This window comes from Myotis davidii, unplaced genomic scaffold, assembly GCF_000327345.1.
Source record: "Myotis davidii unplaced genomic scaffold, ASM32734v1 scaffold941, whole genome shotgun sequence".
Lineage (NCBI taxonomy): Eukaryota > Metazoa > Chordata > Mammalia > Chiroptera > Vespertilionidae > Myotis > Myotis davidii.
This window is the reverse complement of record NW_006291724.1, coordinates 98,053-123,414: the sequence shown is the minus strand read 5'-3', so window position 1 is coordinate 123,414 and position 25,362 is coordinate 98,053. Positions and strand designations below refer to the sequence as shown.

Here is a 25,362-nt window from a genome sequence, read left to right as displayed (position 1 = left end):
TAAGAAGCAGGTTGGATAGGTCATTAATTAACCCAATCATTTGTGGACAAGCCATTCACATCTCAGAATAGCACCTGTTGACATAATTAATATCCTTGGAGAAGAGATTTCCAGCTTAGAGGTTGTAATCACACAGATGAAACATTTATGAGTAATTTAAACTTTATTGTTTATTACATGTCACGTATTGTGGTAGGCATATTTAGGATGTCATGTGATTTTATAAATAAGCACTACTACCACCACCACCACCTTGTATCTATAGAGTTTTTTTTTTTTTAGTTTAAATGCATGTACGTTATCATAACCCCCTCTGCTGATTTAATGAATAAACGGGCCAGCAGTGACTCTGCCATTGGGAACTTAGAGAAAGCTAGTGGGTGTGTGGGAGAGTCTGCCAAATGTCCCTGCTACTGCACCAACCCCAGTTTGACATGTTCGGAGCACCCTTTCTATTTAGGTCACTCAGCACCTCTATCATGGCAATTTGGGACACTTATTGTTCTAATGTATTAGAAGGAGTATTATACTAATTTTACTGATAAGAATACAAAAAGCTTAAGCCTCTTGCTTAGGACCACAAAGCAAGAAAATAGCAGAATAAGCACTAGCAGCCAAGTCTTTTGAGTCCCAGTCTAGTGTTCTTCCCACTCTATTTTATAGATTTTCCAACCTTGTGCTGCTCAGAGTAGAAACGAGCAGCTTGACAAAGGTTAGGTTTTTCTTTGGATACCTCCTCATTACCTTCTACTTAAAGATACACTGAAATATCATTTACCCAGAAAGAATAGTGGATCTTTTCTGGTAAATTAAGATTATTTTAGGAAACTCAATTAAGCAGAAAGTTCATTCTTGTTTTGGTTGATGAACTTCAATTATCACTGTCCAGAGCTGAAGATATAGAAGGTATAGGAAAATGGACATATCCTGGAATTTGTTTAGCTATTTTATGGTCATTTGCCTCTTTTCAAAGGAAACAAAGTAGAAATGCCACCTCTTTCAGGGTCCTTGTCATTTAAGTTGTTTGTAAAGTCTGCATTAGTACAACTCAGTTTGTTTTTCTCATACCTTACTCCTTATAAGTGGGAAATATCTTTTTTGAATGTGTCTTTCCATTAGGATCATATCCTAAACCTGATGTTGTGTGAGTTAAATTACATTAATTTACATCTGGAGCTTAGACACAGAAAAGGGAGATGGGCAAATGTTTCACCTTTTTCCTGAGATTAACAACACTCTGGACTCTTGAGTCAAAATGCAGAGGGAATGGGGCAGCAAACCAAGGTGATTAAAGGAGAAAGTTTTTATAGTAAGAAAACAGAGGGAAATCTAAGATAGAATCACCAACATGGGCCAAATAGCTAGAAGTGTTGACTAGAAAAAAATGCATGAATAGAATATCCAAGTTGACTCCAAATGTTCCTTACCATGGTCTGATTGTACCTGTCAGCCCATGTGACACAATATGTGGTTTAAGAAATATGGTCACCGTTTGGGTAGAGAATGAGTCTCTTTTTTAATTATTATTGCTTAAAGTATTACAAAGGGTATTACATATGTGATCTTTTTTTCCCCTGCCCTTGACAATCCCCTGGCCTCCCCTACCCTACAGTGTCTTATGTCCATTGGTTATGCTTATATGCATGCATACAAGTCCTTTGGTTGATCTCTTACCCCCCTCCCTGAGAGTGAGTCTTATTGATTTGGATGGTGGGTATCTGGGACATCCAATTAACCTTTCATTTAGTGACTCATGTTTCCAAAAATACCGGAGAAAGACTAACGATATTTTCCCTTTAGAGAGCATGAATGGATGTGCTCCAGGCCATATGAACGCATGGAAACCCTAAAGGATATAATGAGAGAGAACAACAGAGCAATAAAATCCTGTGACTGTGCTTACCATTTTCATCCAGAGAAAAGTCATCCTGAGCATAGCGAAATTTTTCAGGACCACAGGCAATAAATACATCGTCATCACCAAAGAAATCATGGAGACAAGTTACCTATGGAGAAAACAGAATCATTGGATTGTTATTTGATGGCCTTATGGCAATTAAATTTATACCATGTTGGCAGAGGGAGAAATATCATATCTGAGCCATTATTTCTAGCCCCAGGGATCTTCTTTGTCTCAAAACACTAGGCTCAGAGTCTGTACACAGCCCCTAATGGGTAAAGATATACTGAGTGCCATTGCCTTTCCATTTGTCATGGTAGCCTTGTATCAAGAGTAACTTTGGAACAATGTCCAAATGGAATACCCACCTCTTTACAAAAGTCAACAAGCATATGGCCTTACAAATGTTACCTTTCCTTAGAGACACAGAGATGACAGTAATCCTAGCCCAACTCTGGGGCCAGTGGTCTGGGTCAAGTGGCATGGGCCATGAAGTTTCAATCGCACTGTGTACATGCGCGCCCATGTGGTATTTTGTGGAAGAGCCACACTCAAGGGGTCAAAGAGCCGCATGTGGCTTATGAGCCGCAGTTTGCTGACCACTGGACTCTAGACCAAGGCAGGTAAGGAAGATCTTCTTAAGCATGTGGTGGAGAGGCTGTGACTGACTGAGAGGGGAAAGTTCCTCTCTTCATCATCATCATTAGTCTTTAAACAAGGACATCAATTCTTAACTTCTTTGCCCACTCCCCAAATTGAACTTTTGTTGAAAATGGACCCAGAACCTGGTCAAAGTCCAGAATACCATTCCTTCCTGAAGAACAAGAAGGGGGAAACTGCCCTGACCACTTAAAATCTAATCAAGAGCAATGGATCCCCATAGGCTTGAGGTTCTGCTGGTAAAGACATATTCCCAGGATCCTTCCCACCCTCTAGTCCCCTATGCATTGCTGCTTGTCCAAAATAGAGAGACTTTCTTCCCAACCCCTTTGCTGCATAAAGCAACAAGGGTCCCTGGGAAAGTATGGTGCTCCTTGCAGTCTCCCCAATTCTCAGCTTTCCTAATTACAACTGATAATTAGTTCATCACATCAGGTAAACCCAGGAGAAACCATGAAGTCAAAACATTCTTATCTCAATCTTTAGTGTGAAAGTGTTCAAAGCTTCTAATTGTTCTAAGCTACCCATTTAAGCTACCAGTAATGACTATGCAAAGGCACAGTGCTCACAAACTAACAATGGCTTGTTGGGTACACTATGTTACATTTGAAAAATGTTTATAATAATAATATTATTCTCCATCCCTGGCCTATTCAACTCCTGTTCCCTCAGCCAATATGATTGCAAGCCTTACACAAAGCAAAAGATTATCCCCATTTTCTCAGCCTCCCAATAATCCAAGAGATGTTAAGAGAAAAGGAGACTTGGAGAACTGTCAGGGTTGCACACTCCCACTGATATCTTGGACTTTAGCTTAATAAAATCTGCAACCCCTAACTTGGATACATTGTGTGTCTCTGAATTGTTTACTCCATGACACCTCCTTGACCTTAAGGGGTTGCCCCTGACCCTGACTGGCTGCCTTTAGTGTTTATCATGAATGAGGAAAACCTCATACTTGAGTGTCTTCCCACTAGTAGTCTCTAGGATTTAGCACTTTGTTTCAAGACCTGCCTGTATTTTCATGAGTACTCTCCTAGTCATTCCCATTAGATCACAGGTTTCCTGAATGTAAAGAATAAGCCTATCCATCCCTCTGTATCTATCAATGGTTCCTGGTAGAGGGCTTATCACATAGTGAGAATGTAACCAGGACTGTTTTTGCCTCAAATGTACAAAAAAAAATGAGGGGGAGGGGCGGCTTTGTAAGGGCATGGAAAGGCAGAAAAGTAGAAAAAAGAAAGAAGAAATCAGTCCGGCACAAAGTAGAAACCAGCATCCAAAGGCTTTGAAAGGTAACAAATACACACATTTAGGAATAAGAAAGGAACAATAACTATGAAGCCAGAAGTTATTCTTTACATGATTATGTCAACTAGTTTGAAAACTTAGATGAAACAGATGATGCTTATAAGAAAACTTAAATAATGAAATTAGCTCAAAAAGTAATAGACAACCTCAAACCAACTACTAGCCATAAAAATAATTTAGTAAATACTTCAAACAGCAACACTTCACCAAAAGGCACCAGAACATTCATTTTGGAGATATTTGTGGAAATTGCTTCCCAAGAAGAAAAACCAAAAGCTCAAAAGCAACCATTGCAGCGATACACCATGATATCCTATTGTAGGAAAACACAGCCTTCACATATTGTTCTGGTGGTTGCTGTTACAATGACCTACTCTCCTCCAACCCCAAGTTTCTCTGCCTCACCCAGGCTTTGGGAAAGTCTTTGGATAACCCCTCCTTTGGGGAGCTTCTAAGAAAGGCAAAGCCCCCTATGCTTACGACACACTCACAACGGTGGGGGCTGGCTTCAAACACATTCATTTTGCAATCCAGCTGTTCTGCATCAGGTTTCTTGTGTGATCCCACCCCACATTTTACTGGCTCCAAAATGTAGACCAATTCACATTGTGCCTGTGGATACCCAGCTTTCCCAATTGACTTCGATACTGAAACACAACAGCCCTCCTCTACTTTGTTACAGTGCTGGAAAAATACCAGGTACACAAAATACAGAGTTAAAGTGGCCCAAGGATACACAGGTGGCTCATGGAAGAGTTGAGAGTAGCACTTAGGTGTCCTAATTGAATTCAGGACAAAACAATTAAATTTCCTGATAAAAAATGCCTTTGTAGAGCCCTGAAAGGCATGTATATAGCCTAGACAGGGGATTCCCCATTTGTCCTAACCAGTATCTGATACTCATTAGAACAGTTTACTGTATTGAAAACAAAAGCACCTTTACGGGTCTTATTTTTTATCTATGAACAAGAAAACTATTTTATTACTCTAATTGGAAACTAAGTATGCAATGGAGAAGGAGGACAAAGAGAAAGAAGGTGAGAAGGAAAAGAAAAAGAAAGAGGAACAAAGAAGGAAGAAGGAGGACAAGAATGGACTGTAGCCCTGCCAGAGTTGCTCAGTGGTTGAGCATTGACCTATGAACCAGGACATCATGGTTCAATTCCCGGTCAGGGCACATGCCTGGGTTTCTGGGCTTGATCCCCAGTAGGGGACATGCAGGAGGCCTATCAGTGATTCTCTCCCATCATTGATGCTTCTATCTCCCTCTTCCTCTCCCTTCCTCTGTTAATTCAATAAAAATGTTTTTTTTAAAGAATGGAGTGTAGCCAAAACCGGTTTGGCTCAGTGGATTGAGCGTCGGTCTGCGGACTGAAAGGTCCCAGGTTCGATTCCGGTCAAGGGCATGTACCTGGGTTGCGGGCACATCCCCAGTAGGAGATGTACAGGAGGCAGCTGATCGATGTTTCTCTCTCATCGATGTTTCTAACTCTCTATCTCTCTCCCTTCTTCTCTGTAAAAAATCAATAAAATATATTTTTTTAAAAAAAGAATGGAGTGTAAGAAATTATTCCCAAATGAAACTCACACTACACACATGGTTTTTGAAATTCCATGGAAGCAATGCAACACAAAGTCCACCTTAGTTTATGTTGCAAATGTATAATTTTGACATTAGTTATTTGAGATAAAATGGCCATCATGAAGTGGAAACAGAAGTGATAAAAATAATAATCATTATGATACTACTCACAGCATCCTCGGAGAAAAAAAGTCTTGTTGACATCAGCTTTTGTATGAGTCACATTTGAGTATTCAAGTCAGGGACAAGAACACAAAAACATGACACCTGTGTTTATAATTAACCAACTGCCAGTTCAAAATCAATAAAATCAACTTTAACATTGAACCATTAAATCAATGTTCTTCCTTTTTTTAAAAAAAAATCAGCAGCTATTAGGGGAAAGGAAGCTAGCTTCATTGTACATTAGTTAGTGTGAACAATAGATTATATAGACCATCCACTGACTTAAAGGCCAAAGTAAAAAATGGAGTGATGAAGACAATAGATCACTGTGTGAGAGTAGTTTTATTCTATTAGCTGCAAATGGCAAGTTCACTCTGACTTGATTTAACCTTGAATAATTCTCCATCCAGATACTGACACTTAGTTCTCATATGTGCCTACTTTTGGTAGATTCTAGATTTCACGATCTAATTGTTCAGAATGAAATTGTTATCTCGGGAAGTAAAAAAAGATCTTGCTTCTCTATGTATTATACTCACTTTCAACATGCAAAATATTTTCATTGAAAGGTCTATCCCACTAATATTCATTCATTAAACATTATGGCAAAAGAACTATGTGAGAGATTTAGAAATATACAATAAAAGGCCTCTGTCTTCACAGGTGACAGCATAATAAGCAAGTTAACACTAGATAAAAAAATGGAACACAGGGAATACTGCTGTTAGCACTGTTATAGAGACACAAAGAGCAACAGGAACCCAAAAGAAAGAGAACAAGCCTAATCATGAACACTGGGGAAGGCTTCAGAGATGACAAAATCTGAGTCTTGAATGATATGTAAGATATAAGTGATGGAGATAGGAGTAAAGAGTATTTTGGGTAACTGCATAAATAAAGGCACAAAAGCAGGAACATGCCTTTTTCTTAACAGTACTGGGAAAAAAGTCCATTATAGTCACAGAGATTCTAACTCTCCAAACACAATTGCCCAGGCCCATCTGCCAGCCTTCTGCACAGACAAAACATACAGTTGCCACTCGGGAAATTCAGGGTGAAGAGAAGGACAGACAGTGTCTATGGGGAGAGGAGTGGCCCCAGTGGTGAAAAAGAAGGAACCTTGTGGCAAGGCAGACAAACCACACTGATTTCCCAGTCTTGGCAACAGTGTGCCCTGCCCATAATGAGTAGCTAGCAAGCTTCATAAAATAAGTTAATGAGAGATTCAGTAAACATCATGGATGAGGCATATTCTACTCTCATTCTGGAACAGTTCCTGCTTGCCAACCCTGTATGGGCTCCAGCCAGAGGTTAACATAGGGCTGGCTTGAAGAGCTTGTTTCTGAGACAGCCCTGGTGTTCTTATCAAACTTGTTTTTATGAAGTTATCTTGAGGTCTTACTTGTGGGTTTTTCTTGTCAACATTTTTGCCTGGGCAAACAGCTCTTTGGTTCTGCAGTGCCTCTATTGACACAGATGTGTTTATTCAACATTTTAAACTTTCCTAAAATCTCTGGTAAAATGATAACAATTTTACTTGCATTGGTAAGATATTTTTACTGTTCTCAAAACACTTCCACATTTATAGGATCTTATGTTTTCTTCCACACTTCCAATTCTTCTCTCAACCCAATCCAATCAGGCTTCCTTCCCCACCACTCCACCAAGGCTGCTCTCATCAAGGTCAGCAATAACTTCCCTGTTGTCAAATCCCACGGTCACTTTTCTGGCTTTGTCTTAATAAATAAACACCTCAGCAACATTAGATGTAAATTGAGCTAGTCCTTCTAAAACACATTCCCCTCTTGACTTCTGGGACACTGCAGAATTCTGGATTTCCTCTTACCTCAATCTCCTTAGCTAGATTCTCTTCCTCTTCCAGAATGTTCAATATTTGAAAGCCCCAGCATTCAGTTCTCAGAACTTCTTTATTTACATTTATTTACTAGGTGACCATATCCCATCCCAAGGCTTTACCTTGGAGATATTTTTTTTAACTTTTTGACTCTTTTGTAATAATACAGCTTTAAAACATACATAGTACAGCTGCACAAAGATATTTTCGTTCTTTATATCCTTAATTTCATGAGTCTTTTTTCTATTTTTAAGAGCTTTTTTTTCCTTTTTAAATGTTTTTGTTAAAAACTAAGACACAAACACACATTAGCCTAGGCTACACAGTGTCAGGATAATCAATATCACCATCTTCCACCTCCACATCTTGTCCCACTGGAAGGTCTTCAGGGGCTGTCTTCTCCTTTAATAACCATGCCTTCTTCTAGAAAAGCTCCAGAAGTACCCGCCTGAGGCTCTTCTTAAGGAGATGTCACTCTTTTCAGAAACAGGTCTGTGATGGTTTGCTTGGTTTATTTCCTTTTTCATCTTATATACACTTGTAAGCAGATAAGGTGCCATGAATTTTCTTCTTTATTACTAAAAACTTTTTGATTAGGGTCCGTCTTTTCAAACATTTTAAGGAGCTTGTTGAGGTCTGAAAGTTTTTGTTAAATCCTTCATTGTGAATTTTCTTGAGCATTTTTATCTATTTTTTCTTTTCCTGCAGTTTCCTTTTCTCTTGCCTCTTCTTCAGCTATGTGTTCTTGTTTCAGTTTCAACAACTCCTCATTAGTGAATCCATCAGGAACCACCTCTAGGAACTACTCAGTGTCATCCTCATCCACGGCCAGGTTAAAATTGTTTGCCATTTCAACCACAACCTTGTGGATTTTTGCAACCTCCTCATCAGTGGCAAATTCTTTGAAGTCATCAATGAACCTCTACATGATGTCTTCTTCCTCTTGCCATTTAAGCATTTCTCAGTGACATCCCTCCAAGCTCAAGAAAGGTTCTTTTTTAAAAATATATATTTTATTGATTTTTCACAGAGAGGAAAGGGAGAGGGATAGAGAGTTAAAAACATTGATGAGAGAGAAACATTAATTTAGCTGCTTCCTGCACACCCCCTACTGGGGATGTGCCCGCAACCAAGGTACATGCCCTTGACCGGAATCAAACCTGGGACCTTTCAGTCTGCAGGCCGACGCTCTATCCACTGAGCCAAACTGGTTACAGCAAGAAAGGTTCTTGATGTAGTCATAGATCTTATAATCCTTCCAGAATTGCATCAGCATCTTCTCAGTGTCTTTTTCAGTTGCAGCAATAGCCTGGATACAGGTTCTCCTCAGGTAGTATGCCTGAAAAGCTGCTATAACTCCTTGATTCATTGGTTGGATCAAAGATCTGGTGTTCAAAGAGAGAAACATCACTTTGCTATTAAGATGAAGATGACCAATGAAAGGAGGACATCTGGGTGTATTGTGCGTTATTATGCAAAGAGTATTTTTACATTTTGCTGGCATGGCAATTCAGGAGGGCATCTTGGAAGAGGATTTGGGTCATCCATGGCTTTTTAATGCTTCTGTAGGCTACTGGCAGTGTGTGCCACTGATATATTTGAAGGTCCTGGGGTCTTCACTGTGCCAGATTACAAAGGATTTCAATTTGTAGCCAGCAACATTGTCCCCAAGCAAGACTGTTACCCTGTCCTTAAAAGTCTGGCATTGACTTGACCTCCTTATGGATGAAAGTCCTTTCAGACATCTGTTTTCAGAATAGGGAGGTTTCATTCATATTCAATACTTGCTCTGGCATAAAATTTTCCTCGAAAATCAGCTTATCTAAAGTTTCCAAATATTCTTCAGCATCTTTCACATCACCCACAGACTCACCACTTATCCTCTCTAATAAAGAGGGAATATACAAATTGACCATCACACTGTCACAAAGATGGTGGCGCCCACAGCAGAGGTGGGGTTTCCGTAACACAAGATGGCTGCACCCACAATGGAGGTGGAGTTCCTGTAATGAGCCTTAAGGAGCAATTAGCAGGGACCTGAGGCTGTGTGGCACTGGGCCATGGTGGGGGACCTGAGGCTGCGTGGCGCTGGGCCATGGCGGGGAACCTGAGCCTGCACACCCCACCCAGTGAGGCTTGACAGGGGACCTCAGGCCCCACCCCCCAGCCCAGCACTGGCCCAGGGGACCACAGGCCACGCCCCCTCCTCTGCATCGGGCCAGGGGACCTGAGGCCATGCCTTCCCACCTGGCAGGGATTGTCAGGGGATCTCAGGCCATGCCCCCTGCCCAGCGGAGCTTGATGGGAGAGCTTAAGAAGTGCCCCCTTCCCCAGTGCTGGGCCTTAGACTATTCCTCCCACCCTGGGCCAGGGGACCTTAGGCTGTGGCCCCCACCTGGTGGGGCTTGACGGAGGACCTGAGGCTATACCCCACCCCCGCCGTGCGGGGCTTGACGGGGTTGGGGCTGGCTGGGTCTGGATCCCCCCCAATGTGGGTGGGGCTGGCTGGGTCTGGGTCTTGTGCAATTTTGAGGCACTGCGGGTGGGTGGGGACAACTCCAGTTGGAGATTATAGTACTCCTCTTTCAGTAATCTATAATAAAAAAAGCATAATATGCTAATTAGACTGGACAGCCAAATGACCTTCTGGATGTCATTTCGGACATCCTTTCAGATGAAGCCGCTGCAGTGGGAGCTGAGGCAGAGGTGGTTAGGGGTGATCAGGCAGGCAAGCAAGCAGTTAGGGGAGATCAGGCAGGCAAGTGAGCAGTTAGAGGCATCAGGCAGGCTGGCAGAGTGGTTAGGGGCTATGAGGCAGGCAGGAAGATTGGTTGGGGCAATCAGGCAGGCCAGCAGTTAGGGGCAATGAGGCAGGCAGGTGAGTGGTTAGGGGCGATGAGGCAGGCAAGTAGTGTGGTTAGGGGAGATCAAGCAGGCAGGCAGGTGAGTGGTTAGGAGTCAGCGGCCCCAGATTGTGAGAGGGATGTCTGACTGCTGGTTTAGGCCCGAGACCACGAGGGGTCCCGGATTGTGAGAGGGTGCAAGCTGGGCTGAGGGACACCCTCCATGCATGAATTTCGTGCACTGGGCCTCTAATAGTAAATATATAAACCAACAACATAGTGGTTTATTATCATTGTCAATATATGTACATACATAAATGTATGTGCTATATTTTTATGACTGGCTTGTTTGCACCAGCATCACCACAAACATAAGTAATGTGTTACAATGTTACAACAACTACAACATCATTAAGTGATAGGAATTTTTAAGCTCCATTATAAGCTTATGGGACCAGCATCATACATGTGATCTGTCATTGACAAAAACATTGTTATGCGGTGCATGTATGTATTTTTTGTTATCATATATATCACACCATAACACCCACCAATTTTACTTCTAGGTATATACACAAAAGAATTGAAACCAGAGACTCAAATAGATACTTGTACATAATGTTTGTTACAACATTATTCACAAAAGCCAAAATATAGAAACAATCCAAGTGTCTATCAACAGCTGAATGGATAAACAAATTGTGGTATAAACATGCAATGGAGTCAAATTGTATTCATGTATTCATTGTATTCATACAATTTAACCAAAACAAAAAAGGTAAGATTTCCCTCTTTTTTATTGCCTAATATTATTCCATTGTGTAAATGCACCACTACATTTTTAAAAATTTATCTTTATTATTCAAAGTATCACAGATGTCCCGCCCCCATTGACTCTCTCCACCCTGCTCATGCCCCCTCCCCAGGCCCTCACCAACACTGCATTTTTATCCACTGATATACTCACAAGCACTTGGTCTGCTTCCAAATCATAGCTATTGTAAATAATACTGCAATGAACATAGGGGTGCCTATATTCTTTTGAATTAGTATTTCAAGTTTCTTTGGGTATATTCCCAGAAATAGAATTGCTGGGTCATAAGGTAGTTCTATTTTTATTTTTTGAGCTGACTCCACAGTGGTCACAGCAATCTGGTTTCCTAGCAACACTTAACAAGGGTTTCCTTTCCTTCGCATCCTTGCCAACACTTATTGCTTGTTGGTTTATTGATGATGGCCATTCTGACAGGTGTTAGGTGATATCTCATTATGGTTATAATTTGTATTTCTCTGATGATTTGTGACATTGAGCATCTTTTCATATGTCTATTGGACATTTTTATGTTCTCTTTGGAGAAGTGTTTATTCAGGTCCTTTGCTCATTTTTAATTGCATTGTTTGTTTGTTTTTTGGTATTGATTTGTATAAGTTCTTTATAGATTTTCAATATCAACCCCTTATCAGATGTAACATTGGAAAATATGTTCTTCCAACCTTCCATAAAGGTTGACAAGACTAACCTTGAAGGCCTATAGTCCAGCTGAGATCTGGCTGCCTATATTTCAGTTTAACTGGGTTTTGGGGGGAAAATTCTAGAATGGAGTAGGAAAGAGAGTAACCACTGGCTGTAAGTTTAAGAAAAAATTCAGTGTAAGAAATCACTTGACAGAAGCACAATCTGTCTTTTCATTGTTGATGGTTATCTTTTCATTGTTGATGGTTTACTTAGCTGTGCAAAAACTGTTTTTATTTTGATATAGTCCCATTTGTTTATTTTTTCTTCTGTTTCCCTTGCCCAAGGAGATATATCAGAAAAAAATATTGTTACCAAAAATGCCTATTTTACTGCCTATGTTTTCTTCTAGGAGTTTTATGTTTTCAAGTATTACATTTAAATCTTTAATCTATTTTGAGCTTATTCTTTTGTATATTGTAAGAAGGTGGTGTAATTTCATTTTTTTTTGCATTTATCTGTCCAATTTGCCCAACTTCGTTTATTGAATAGACTGTCTACCCCATTGTATGTTCTTGCCTCCTTTGTCAAATGTTAATTGACTAGAAAGGTGTAGGTTTATTTCTGGGCTCTCTTTCTCTATTCTGTTCCATTAATCTAACTGTTTTTATGCCGGTATCATGCTGTTTTGATTTTTATGGCCTTATAGTATAGTTTGATATCAGGCAGCATGATTCCTCCAACTTTGTTCTTCTTTCTCAAGATTGCTGTGGATATTTGGGGTCTTTTGTCTTTCCTTATACATTTTTGGAATGTTTTTTCTAGTTCTGTGAAATATGCCTTTGGTATCTTGATAGGGATTGCATCGAATCTCTAGATTGTTTTGGTTAGTATGGACATTTTAATGTTATTATTCCTATCCATGAACACAGAATATGCTTCTACTTATTTGTATCTTCTTCAGTTTCTTTCTTCAGTATCTTATAATTTTCTAAGTACAGGTCTTTTACATACTTGGTTAAATTTATTCCTAGTTATCTTTTGATGTAATTGTAAATGGGATTTTTTTTAGTGTCCTTTTCTGCTAGCTCATTATTGATGTATAAAAATGCAACTGATTTTTGGTATTTATTTTGTATCCTGCTACTTACTGAATTCATTTATAAGTTCTTATAGTTTCTGGTAGAATCCCTAGGGTTATCTATATACAGTATCATGCCATCTGTAAATAATGACAGTTTCCATTCCAATTTCGATAACTTTTATTTCTTTTCTTGTCTAATCGTTATGGCTAGCACTTCCAGTACTATGTTGAATGAGTGGGGAAAGCACACATCCCTGTCTTGTTCCAAATCTTAAGGGAAATGCTTTCAGTTTTTCCCCATTGAGTATGATGTCAGATGTGGGCTTTTTATATATGGCCTTTATTATGTTGAGGTATGTTGCCTTTATTTCCACTTTGCCGAGAGCTAAGCATCCATTTCGTAATGAGTCTGATTTCCTTTTTCTTGCATCATGATGCTTAGCTATCGTGTGATCCTTCCCAAGGCCTTAAGAACCAGTATTTATTGGTTTATTGTGAAGAGAGGGATTGATATTCTGTTTCCACTACCTTGTGCCATCCTTGGGAATCTTCTGACCCTCTGCAAGATAGTCTACTTATTCCTATGGAAAGTCATATTAAGTCTGACTCCTGATCCTTGAGCACTAGATATGATGGGCATTTCTTCTTTCTTGCCTGGCGAAGTGTCACTGGTCCTTAGATGTTCTTTTTGTAGGTATTTAGGACGTAAAATGCCATGCATGACTCCAGGAATAGATTGTGCTTCTGTCAAGTGATTTCTCACACTGAATTTTTTCTTAAACTTACAGCCAGTGGTTACTCTCCTTCCTACTCCATTCTAGAATTTTCCCCCCAAAACCCAGTTAAACTGAAATATAGGCAGCCAGATCTCAGCTGGACTATAGGCCCTCAAGGTTAGTCTTGTCAACCTTTAAAATAATTTATCTTTGAGCGACGAAAGGCCATAATGAACCCACATAGCTTTTGTTGTTTGGCATTTGTCAAGCGATCTCACTCTATTACCTCATTTGGTTCGTTAACCCCATTTTCTAGTGGATGAAGCATGAAATCTCATCAAGATTAAGAGAGTTGAATAAGACCCCATTGCTAGTTAGTTACAGAGCTGATACTAGAAGTCAAGACTGTTTCTTTCACTCTGACATATTGGGTGCCTAAGTCATATAACAAAGGCACTTATTTCCTAGACAGGGAGACATGGGTAAAGAAATACAGTAGAGGACTCTGGGTAGAATGAAAATACCTGTGACATGGGAAAGTGGGGCACAGAAGGAGAGGTGGGAAAAGTATGACTTTCTACCCTATTTTACCAGGAGCTAGTTATGATTTAATAACCTGAGCTGGGCAGTGCCAGCTCCTTTGGAAGCCTGGCTCAAGGGTGTTTTTTCCTTAGCTTTTTTTTTGCCATTTTCCAAGATTCTCTGTTTCAGCTCCCATCGGGGGCCTCACAGGGATGAGAACAGCTGCAGAGGCACTGGAGTTGGGCTGCTGAGTCCATGCCCAGGACCAACACCTGCCCCTCCACAGGGCCCCGGGGACAAGTTGGCTCAGAGAAATGGGGATGAGACAGAACTTCATTCATCCGAGAGAACTGGGGTGGAAAATCCCTGCTTGATCCTTGGCACCACTAAGCTCTAAGGTTGGCCCTGAGCCCCACACAACTCCAGATTCTGTTTAGCAGGGTCAATTAAAATAAGACGGTGTGCTTGTAGGGCCCATTGCAGTTATCAGTTGCAGTTAACAGTTAGCTGGTGTCTGATATGCAAGAAGTATAGTGGGAATATGACTTTGGAATTCAGTAGAGGAAGGGTGGTGAGGAAGGAAAGTTTGTTTTAAAAAGGAAGTGAACGTCTACATAGATTCTAGATTAAATCCTGCCATTGACTTGCTGCAGAATCTTGGATAAGTTGCTTTATCTCTGGGCCTCAGTTTCCTCTGTTGTAAGATAAAAGTATTGATCTAGAGCCTTTTAAGGGCTGTGTATTTTTTGTGTCAAAAGCCCTTATGAGTATTTTATGAGAACTATGGATCTTCTCCCCAGAAAAATGCCCATGTGTACATAGCTAATTTTTCATATAATTTAGAGACTTGAGAATTTCCCTGAAGCCCATCTATAGATCCTAAGTAAAGAACATCTGAACTAGTTCATTTCTGAGACCTCTTCTAGCTCTGACCATTTATGAAGCATTCCAGGTTAGACACGGTTAATGAGCAGAGACACCAGGGCCAGAATGTTGGCAGCTGTCATGGAATCCCAGAGGCTTAACTGTACCCCTTTCCCAGGCTTACTGAGACTCCAGTCCAAGGGAATCAAAAGGATGTAAGCTCATTCTCTGCAAACTGAGTCCAAGGGAAGCAAAGGAGTGCAAACTGATTTACAGCGAACCAGAGACTGGAGTGTGCATTGGAGAATTGCCTCCCAGGTTGCTTGAATTTAGTAAGGATATGAACTTTGTGGGAGAGAGTAGGCACCAGATTCATGGCCTTTAAATGCCCTTCAATGGTTGAGGATAAAAAAAAAGAGCATGGACTACCCAATTTGTAAGATGTTCTGAGATAATGACTTAAAGAGCTCATTCTCAACATAACTGGACAGAATACTGATGGCCATGAACCTACTGCATTTCCTTTTATAATGTCCCCTTATTTAAAACAGTTTATTTTACTACAATAAAGATTGGGAGAGCAGAAAAGACAGAGATTTGGTGGGTATATCAGTCATGGTCCAAGTAAGAAACACATGACACACTCAGAGTGGATAAATTGAGTAGAGTTTAATAAAGATAATTGATTACAAAAATATGGATAGCTGAAGTATCCCAAGACTAGTAATAGTGGGGTCCATTACAACCCTTAGGCCTGAAAGAGAGAGGGGAAATAGCTGTTACCAAAACCCAGAGGGAGAAGAGAGCATGAATACTGCATGAAGAGAGCTCCCTGATAGAAGCAACCTCTCAGGCAGGGTGCCAGGGAATAAATAGACTAATCACATTCTTCTCCCTGCCAGTGCTCCCCAGTGGCCAAACACAACTGGAATCCAAAAGATAAGAGAGCTTGTTGATAACGGGTCAGCCTTCTAGGGCAGAGCAGGATGGAATAGGGTAGAAAGCAGATTGGTGGAGGAAGGCCTGGAGAGTTGGTCTATCACTGCAAGCAAGAGAAAGAAACTATTGTTATAGCCTTGAATATGACATCAATCCAATGGACACTGTGATATTTGGGCAAAAAAATTGAAGAGGTATAATCTGCAATTAATCAATAATATTTTGCATTTATAAATGCTTTTACATGTTTCATGATGCTTTCACCCTATCGTCTCATCTGAACCATATAGTTTATTATGTAGGCAAACAGGTAGATCTATTAAACACATGAGAAAACTGAGGTTCAGCCAACATAAGGTGATTTGCAAGATCAAATGTCCGTAATGAGGAAAACAGAAAATAGAACTTGGGTTTGGACTCCTGGTCTAGGGCCATTTCCACTATATCTTACTGTCTCTTCTATGTCACATTTCACTCCATGAAGTTGTTTGGAATGGTCTTCAGAGGACTTCTACTTCTGACGGGTATTACAATCTAACCACAAGGGCAACAATAAAGAAAAAAATTGCATAGACATCTTCACATAATTAAGAAAGGGTCAGTATAATGCATGATAAGAAAAGAGACTGAGTTAGATAGAAGATAGATAATTGGGTAAAATATTCTTTGCAATTATTCAAAGCAGTTCTTGTCAAGTGGCCCTAGTCTACGTTCTCTGCCCTCTCTCCTTCCTCTTCATTTTTGGCCTCTGGGTGTCCCACCTCATCATCTACGCACTTCCATTGTGACGGATATGGCTGGATGAAAGTAGGAAAGAAATGGAAATAAATAAATAAAAAACCCAAGGTAAATAACAAGAAAACAGAAATTGAACATGTCTTTTAGAACACAATTTCTAAAAGTAAAATGTATTTTCATATTTGTCGCAATTTGCATGTAAACCAAGAATAAATGCCATGAGCAAATTTACCCTTGATGTTGCAATTAAGGGAATTGAGGTTCAGTGTTCCTAGGGATGGCAATAGTGCTTAATGGAAGAGATGATCCAGGCACTAGATGTGAAAAAAAACATTTGAGAATGATTGGATTGCAGATGCCTATACCTGTTACTTTAGATTCCCTGCTCTGAGGATAATTTAGAGACCAGTAAATTCTACAAGATTCAAAATCAATATTTTCACAATCTATAACTTTAAGTGGTTTTCAACCCAGGCTATTTTTCCTCCTCCTAAATCCTCAAGAGATATTGGGCAATATCTGGAGACATTTTTTTTTGGTTGTCACAACTTGGGGGGGGTATGCTACTGACATCTAGTGGGTAGAGGCCAGAGATGCTGCTAAATGACCTGCAATGAACAGAATGGCGCCCCTCAACAAAGAACTATCTGACCAGGGTTGAGAAACCCTGCTCTAAGGCATTTCTTGATTATCAAGATAATACCTTTGCTATGACCACCACATTCTCCATTCCTTGCTCCAACCTACAGATCTCAGACTGGCCACTCCCTAGAATCAGCGCCACTTCAACTATCTTCCAGGCTAAGGCAAATTTTGACTCATTCTCCAGGGTAGTACTGTTGTTGTTACTACTGTTCATTGCTATTTAGTTTTTGACCCTTGGCCTTGCTTTAACCCCAATAAGAAGCCTATTTCCTACTTTTTAACTGCTTGTCTGGTTAATGACTCACAGCCTGCCTAGACCTCCGGTTTTTGCAAAGTCCTTGGCTCTTTTAGTCCTGGCATCCTTCCCAGGCTCTGAGGTCCAACTTCATCCATGGTTTCAGTACAACACTGCCTTACTCATTCTATTCTGGGACACCAAATAGGGTTTGGGCTGGTAATTACAGGAGACCTGCTACCTCTTGAATCTGTGTGAAAAAGTTGTCACCCCAAGAAGGGAAGGACTCAACGAAATGTCACCTAGTGCAAGACGTCCTCCTCCTCTGATTGTCAAAGAAAACTGTAAGACAAAGAAAGAGAAAATGCATTCTGGGGCAGCACAATCCAGAAGACTACTATGGCAGCTGGCTTAAAGAGACATAAAGATGTCCTGCACAATATTGTTTTAAATCTAGTTAAGTATGCACTTCATGTTTGCAGAAGAAAAAAGCTGAGAAAAATTGAGACCTCACAGTTGGGAGAATGCCTGATTTGGCCATTTTTCAAGTATCAGCCTCATATGCCTAGAAAGGAATCTAAAGAAGGAATTTGAAACAACAAAACGTATGAAGATTATAACCTTGAAGGCAGTAGGACTAACTCTTCTTTTCCTAACAAACCTTCATTCCCAAATTTTGAGACTTAAGGTGACTTCTAGTCCTAATTCAGTCACACATTGCTACATGATCATGCACAAATCACTTAAACACTCTATTCCTAAGGTTCCTTATTTGAAAACTGCAACTAATACCATTTTTCATACTCATAGTGGGGTGTTTTGCAATTTGAAACAAAAAGAGATAGTCCATATAACAGTGCCTTGAAAAGTATTAGTGGTATATGTATGCAAATTATTATCATTATTTTGCAAAAGATATGTGCTCTATGAGGAGGAAATGAAGCTGAATATGGTGATACCCAGGAAATCTGATAAAATAAATTGGTTTTGGAAAAGAAAGAGGGGGTAATCAGAATGAGAGAGAATGAGAGAGAGAGAACCTTGTATGAACTACCTTCATCATGTTTCATAGTATCCACAAACTAGAAGGGACATGCACTGTCTTTCTCTTCCTCTACAGAGCACTTTACTTCCATGTCCTGAGCATAGTATTACTGTACCTATCTTCTTTTATAAAATCTCTACAATAAAACTCACCAACATCATTTGGTAATTCACTCCAGAATCAATTTTTAAGTCAATATATTTTTCTGAATTTATTCACTTATTGAATAACATTCACTGAGTGCTCATGAGAATTCAATCACCATAGTAACTGTTAGGGATACAAAAAGAATAAGACATTCCTCCTGTCCTCAAGGAGCTGCTAGTCTGATGGAAACTTCTTGGTTATATATGGTTATATATCTTCTGTCATAATTTAATTATCTCCTTGAGTCTGACCTACATATAATTTTCTGAAAAATTGACTTGGAACTTGTTTATACAATCATCTAAACTGCTTAGCCATTCCAAGTTTTGACTCATACAAATTGCTTCTTGAGGCCTGTTAAGATTGTGGATTTACACAATTAAATTAATTTCCCTTAAGATTGGTGAAAGTAATCCAAGTCCAATATATTGCCAAGGAACAACAACTGGTTACTGAGAAAGGACGAGTTGGCTGCAAATTTCTAATGAGCAGATGCATACTAGAGTGTTGATAGCTTAATCTGCATCCTGCCCAGAATTGGAGGTAATACCTAGACAGGACCATAACTGAATCTAAGGAATAATGCTCTAATAGTAGACATATCATGTCCCTTAAAATTTGGTGAAAGATATTTGAGGGTCTTTAGTGGCCCCTTCAAATCACTCTCTTTATGTAAACCATCTTAGAGTTCTGTCTCCACCTTCTTTTAGTTGATATTCCCATTATTCCCGTTACCACTTTTTAATGAGCCAACTTGGTTCAAACTCAGCTAAAAGTCAAATACACAAAAAAGTAAGGCTGATGTCTTTGCTAAAAGAGAGCTTCTGTGACACCCCACAAGGAGGCCAGGAGACAAAATTCTTTTCTGAAGACATCCAAAAGGAACAGCTAGTGAAAGTCTTATATTCTCCCCCTCCTCACAAAAAGGCCTTTCTTTTTTGCACCTCCCACACAGAGAGGCAAGACTAGTGGCAAGTTTAAGCAGAAATGCAAATTAAGGGATGTGTACAGGAAGACAGAAATAGACTGTATAAAATGGCAGCCAGTGTGATTGCCTGGAAGGCATTCAACTCAAACCTTTCCACTGAGAGCAAAGCAGCCCCTGTTTACGTTTGTCCCTTGCATGGGCTTGCAATGGTTTATAGCAACAGAACAACCATTTGTAGGGCCAAAGGCCCCATTCTCACTGTACCTCTTACCCAAATAAGTGGTAAGATCCACATTGAAGTGACTGACAAGATCCTTAGCTGGACTGAGCCTGCATGATGAGATTTCCCAGTCTAAATAAACCAGGTTTGTTGCAGCTTCTACAAAGAAACCCACAATACTGAGTGGGGAAACAAGCTGCAATTGATTTCAATTTTGTTTTCTTTGCATTTACAATAGATCAATGGTCATTTAACTAACATATAGTTGGAACAGAGAGTTTGCATGGATTTCATTTTGCAATCATTGAAGATTAGCCTTTTTAAAAAATCACTATATTTTGGTTCAAAAACTTGTTAAAGAAAAGGCTTTTTTAAAAAATACAACTAAACACCAGATTCTGGCTATTTCTCATTAGCATAATAAGGTAGAAAAAATTTTAAATTACTGTAACATCTTTAGGATCATGTCTTTGTATTCTCACAGTGCCTAGCTCAAGACTGAGCACAAGGTATGTTCACACACACACACAAAAAAAATCTGTGGCTTTTAGTGTTCTAATGAATCACCATTTTACTGTATTTTTGTGTGTCTACACAGTTGATATCCTCTCTTTTTCATATGTATACAGTCTGAGTTGCATCTATTATTAACTTACTATCTTCAGTTTCTTGAAATTGTTTCCTGTTTTGCTTATTATCTCTGTCACTAGCAGTCATTGACCTAGACTCTCATCCGGAACTCAAGGACAGATGTGCATTCTTCTGGCCATTTTTGTGCTGAGGTTACACTTTAGCCATCCAAATTCAGCTCAGAGGTGAAAAACTACAGCAAGAGGAGAACACGGAGCCAAGAGAAGGGGAAGGGAAGAAAGATAGGGAGAGCCATCTGAAATGCTTGTTGGGCCATGTTTCAGAGAAAACGACCTCACTAGAATTGGCTGTCTTTCTAGGCCAGACCTCTGTCAATAACACATTTTTTGGCCATCCTGACTTCAACCTCTGATTTGCCCAATTCAAATATACTTTTTCCAAGAAACAGCTCTCCTAGTTATGGCCCCTAACCATTACAAACAATGATGTTGAAAGGTCCGAGTGAAAGGGGCCTTTTTCTCCAAATGAGTCACCACCACCTGGAAAGTTCTTGGAAAATGAAAGAGTTGCCAGAAGGCTTAAGACAAGGAAATGTTGTCCTATTTTTGAAAAGAGGAAGAAGCATATCTCAAAAATATAAACCAATAATTAACTTTATGCTGAAACCCAAAAATATCTTTAAAAAGGTTATTAGAATATTGTTTGTGAGCACTTAAGAAAAATTATGATCAGTAGACAAAAAGAAGGGATGAAACAAGCCATGCCCAACTAACTTTTTAAAATAAAGTTACTATACATCTGGGGGGTATAAAGTATATTTTGAAGCATTTTTGAGCATTGGGAATGTCTTAGGGTTGGCAAAATACTTCCTTCCTGAGCCCATGGCAGAAATCATTAACCCCTCACAACACTCTTTGCCACTACCTGACCTCACAATCCTTCTCAGTAGGCAGTCACTATAGTCACCTGCCATCCTAGCTCAGGGTATGGAAATTCACAGAATAAGTAAGACCATTACAGAATTCATAAAATAGCAGAGAAAGTTTTTTTAGTTATGAAAATTATATTTTAGTATAGAATGGCTCCTATCAATTCTGCCTCAAGGATAAAGAATAGGGATATAGTACCACTTTAAGAGGAGGTGGTATGTGAAATGGGTTTCAATATATAAGTAAGAGTTTTCCATCTTAAAGAGGACACATGCCATAAAATGTGAGTCTGAAGTTTTTAAAGTTAGGTCCTGCTCATACATTTGTTGGCAAATTGAAGAACTGGGGGTTGAGTGTCAATATAATTAATTATAGTATTACTTGAACAGCCTTGCCAAAAGAAATTAAAGTTGGATGACAGAATCAAGACTTAGAAAGTTTTTAAAAGGCACGACTGATGGGCCAAAACAAACAAACAAAAAGTCTGTTTCCTTGAATTCTAGTAGAGATTATAGTTAATACATTTAATAAATGTAAAGCCCCACATTTAGATTTCCAAAATTCAACTATATAACTGAAGCAGATGGATACTAACAGCAGCCTTAAGATTTCAGTTGATTTCAAGGATAATATGAATCATTAAGTTGGGGGCGGGGGGTTAATAGTGACATGGTGAAAGATCTATGGGATGGGAGACAGGAGACCCAAGTTTAGTTCTATCCTGTAAAGTAAATATGTGCCCTCAGTAAGTCATTTCTCCTCTCTAAGCCACATTGTCTTCTAAAGAAGGTGGATTAAATTTATAGTTTTCAGATTCTCTGGATTCTTCGTGGGCTACCTTGGGGAACAAAAAGGAAGTTGAAATAATTAAGGTTCTGTACCCTCTCACCTTCCTTTCACTTCAATTAGACAAACTCCACTTTATCTGTTTTAAGAATTAAGGTACTGGCTAAGATTTCATTTATGAAATTATTCCATTGTAAAAAATATTTTAAACCCATTTAGCTCTAACTTTGTAATCTTAGAGAACACTGATAGGAGAGTTGTGTGCAAATTAATAAAATTAGTCTCTCTATACTCTGCAATGGTCAAAAAATACCTTTACACTTCCACTCTGAACATGTTTTGAGGGAAAGATGAGTCAAGGTACAAAAGATATATACATATAGAAGATTTTAGAGTTGCTTATCCTTGAAAACAGAAGATGTGGGGAGATCATGAGCATTTTCAAATACCCGAAAGGTTATCCTGTAGAAGGGTTTGCCTTATTCTGTTTAGCTCTACAAAACTGAGCTAGAACTAGTGGATGGAAAAATTTTAGAACAGATTTTGACTCAACTTAAGAAGCAACTTTTAAGCATGTAGCTTTACAAAATAATGAGCTTGTAATTAGAACAAAAATGAGGTATAGGGGTGGGGGAGGTGGAGGAGGGTAAATGGGGGATAGATGGTGACAGAAGAAGACTTGACTTTGGGTGGTGAGTACACAATACAACATACAGATGATATATTATAAAATTATAAAATTGTACACTGGAAAGCTATATAATTTTGTTAAACAATGCTATCCTAATAAATTCAATAAAAATCTTTAAAAACAAAAATGTATAAATTTTGCAATATCAAAGAGAAATTACCATTATTTTCATCCTGTATGACTGTCTATTAAGAAAGTGCCAGAAAAATGAACTAAAAATTTTTTCCAGTAAGATAGTTCAGCAAGGTGGCCACATACAAGAAAAACATACAAAAATAATAGTTTTCCTATCCTACAGCAACAGTCAATTATAGAAAAAGTTCTAAGACAAATACTTTATTAACAGATAAGATATCTAGGAATAAATCTATAAGAAATATATTGGACATACTTGGTCAAAACTATACAAGACTTTATTAAAGCTATTTGAATGCAAGATATTTAAAATATTTTAAAGATGTCAATTCTCCCTAAACTTAGATATAAAATTCAAAGAAATTCAAATAAAAGTCTTATTAGAACCTGTATGAAATTGACCATCTGATTCTAAAGTTCACATGAAAAAAAATGTACAAGAATAGAAAATGGTATTTTGTGGAAGGGGGGGATCCCAAGAACTGAGGTCTTAGAACATCAGACATCAAAACAAACTATATTATGTAATTCTAAAGGCCCCTTGCATGAAGAGATTCGTGCAATAGGCCTTCCCTTCCCCTGGCTGCCGGCACCGGTTTTCCTTTGGCACCTGGGACCCAGGCCTTCGCTCAGGCTGGAGCCTTCAGTCTTCACTGCTCCCACTCTGCCGCTTCGTGCCTACGTATGCAAATTAACCGTCATCTTTGTTGGGTACTCTCCTGATTGGCTAGTGAGCATAGCGGAGGGATGGTCAATTTACATGTTTGTCTGTTATTAGGTAAGATAGGGTTATATTAGACCAAGAACAGGTAGATGCAACAGAGATTATAGATGAATAGATATATCTATTTCTTATAAGTGAAGAGTTAATTATTTTATAAATTGGATTAAAACCTTGCCTATGTATTTGGAAAAAAGTTCCAAATACCTCAGTTCACACCAAACATGCACACACATACACACACAAAGCAGAGATGGACATTTAAAAAAATCACAATAATGTTTGAAAAAAATAGATAATTATTATTTTTATCATCTTTGGGTAAGGAAGGTTTTTATTCAGCAAGACCCAAAATACAGAAGCTATAAAATAAAATAATAAACTTGATTATGCCAAAATTAAAACTTTCAATTTAAAGTTTTTTAAAAAAATGTGGTAAATAAATCTAATATACAAGCTCTAAGCAACATATTCAACAAAGAATTAGCTTGTAATACAATAGAAACATGGACAAAGTAAATAAACAGGCAATTAATTAACTACTAATTTAAAATGGAAAAAGGTCATGCTCACTCAATTTTGATAGTATCAGGGCAGTGCAAATTAAAGCATCAATTACATATTATTTTTTACCCATCAGACTGGTAAGAATCTAAAACATTAATAAAAGTATTGTTGAATGTATACGAAAACAGCACTTTTAAACACTGTGGATAGCATTATACATTTATAAAGCCTTTTTAAAAGGAAATTTGGCAGAATTTAACAAAACGTTCTATATAATAAAAGACTAATATGCAAATTGTCCCCTCAACAGGGAATTCAACCACTTGTTGACGTGTGCTGAACGTCAGGGGGTGGTGCAGAACATGGCAGGCGTCGGAGACATGCTGCAACCTCTCGCCAGCTACCTGGGAGTGGGGGTGATGGGGATGGAGGTGCAGTGAAAATTCAGGGTGTCTGCCAAGCTCACTCTCACTCCCCCTGCTACCCTTCCCCTGGATACAAGGGCTCGCATGCCAGGGATGCCCCCATGCTCAGGTGCTGGGTGCCCGCAAGGAACCCGACCCGCACCTGCATGGCATCTTTCAGGTGAGCCAGGCCACAGCTGGTGGGACTGCAGGGGCCAATTGGGCTCCCCATGGGTTCGTGCAGGAGTTGATCTGCAATGCCAGCTGGGAGAGAGCACGCTGCCCACCCGGCTTCAGTGTGGCACTGCTGGGCAGTCCAGAGGCCCACGTTGCACCCTGGACCGCAGTGTCCGGCCGTGCTCACTGCCTCTCCACGTGGGGACTCAGGTGCCATGACTCAGGCAGAGGGGGGTGCATGGGGGCCCAAGGATCCAGGTGCTACACAGGGCTCAGAGGCCAGGTGGGACCTGCCCTTTCATGCCAGATGCTGGTGCTTCAATCACTGGCCAGGCCTAGTGACCACACCGGCACACGAATTTCCTGCACTGGGCCTCTGGAAAAATATATATAATCTCTTAACAAAAGGAAGATAAACAATCCAATCAAAAAATGGGCAAACGACTTAAATAGACACTTTTCAAAAGTGGATATACAGAAGGCCAGGAGACATGAAAACATGCTCAAAGTCACTAATCATCCAAGAGATGCAAATTTACTTGTGTTTTTATATATTTTAACATTAAGAT

The 25,362-nt window shown here is 39.4% G+C and overlaps 1 protein-coding gene across 1 annotated transcript in view; it reads right to left on the bottom strand.

Annotated features, from left to right (window-relative positions):
* Positions 1–25,362, bottom strand: part of DCX (doublecortin) — a 152,056-nt gene that overhangs the window by 37,725 nt on the left and 88,969 nt on the right. The window contains exons 4-5 of the mRNA XM_006765152.2: positions 1,904–2,006; positions 1,232–1,237 (exon numbers count right to left, since the gene is read on the bottom strand). Coding sequence (XP_006765215.1) covers positions 1,232–1,237; positions 1,904–2,006 — 109 coding nt within the window. The remainder of the gene's footprint in view (positions 1–1,231; positions 1,238–1,903; positions 2,007–25,362) is intronic.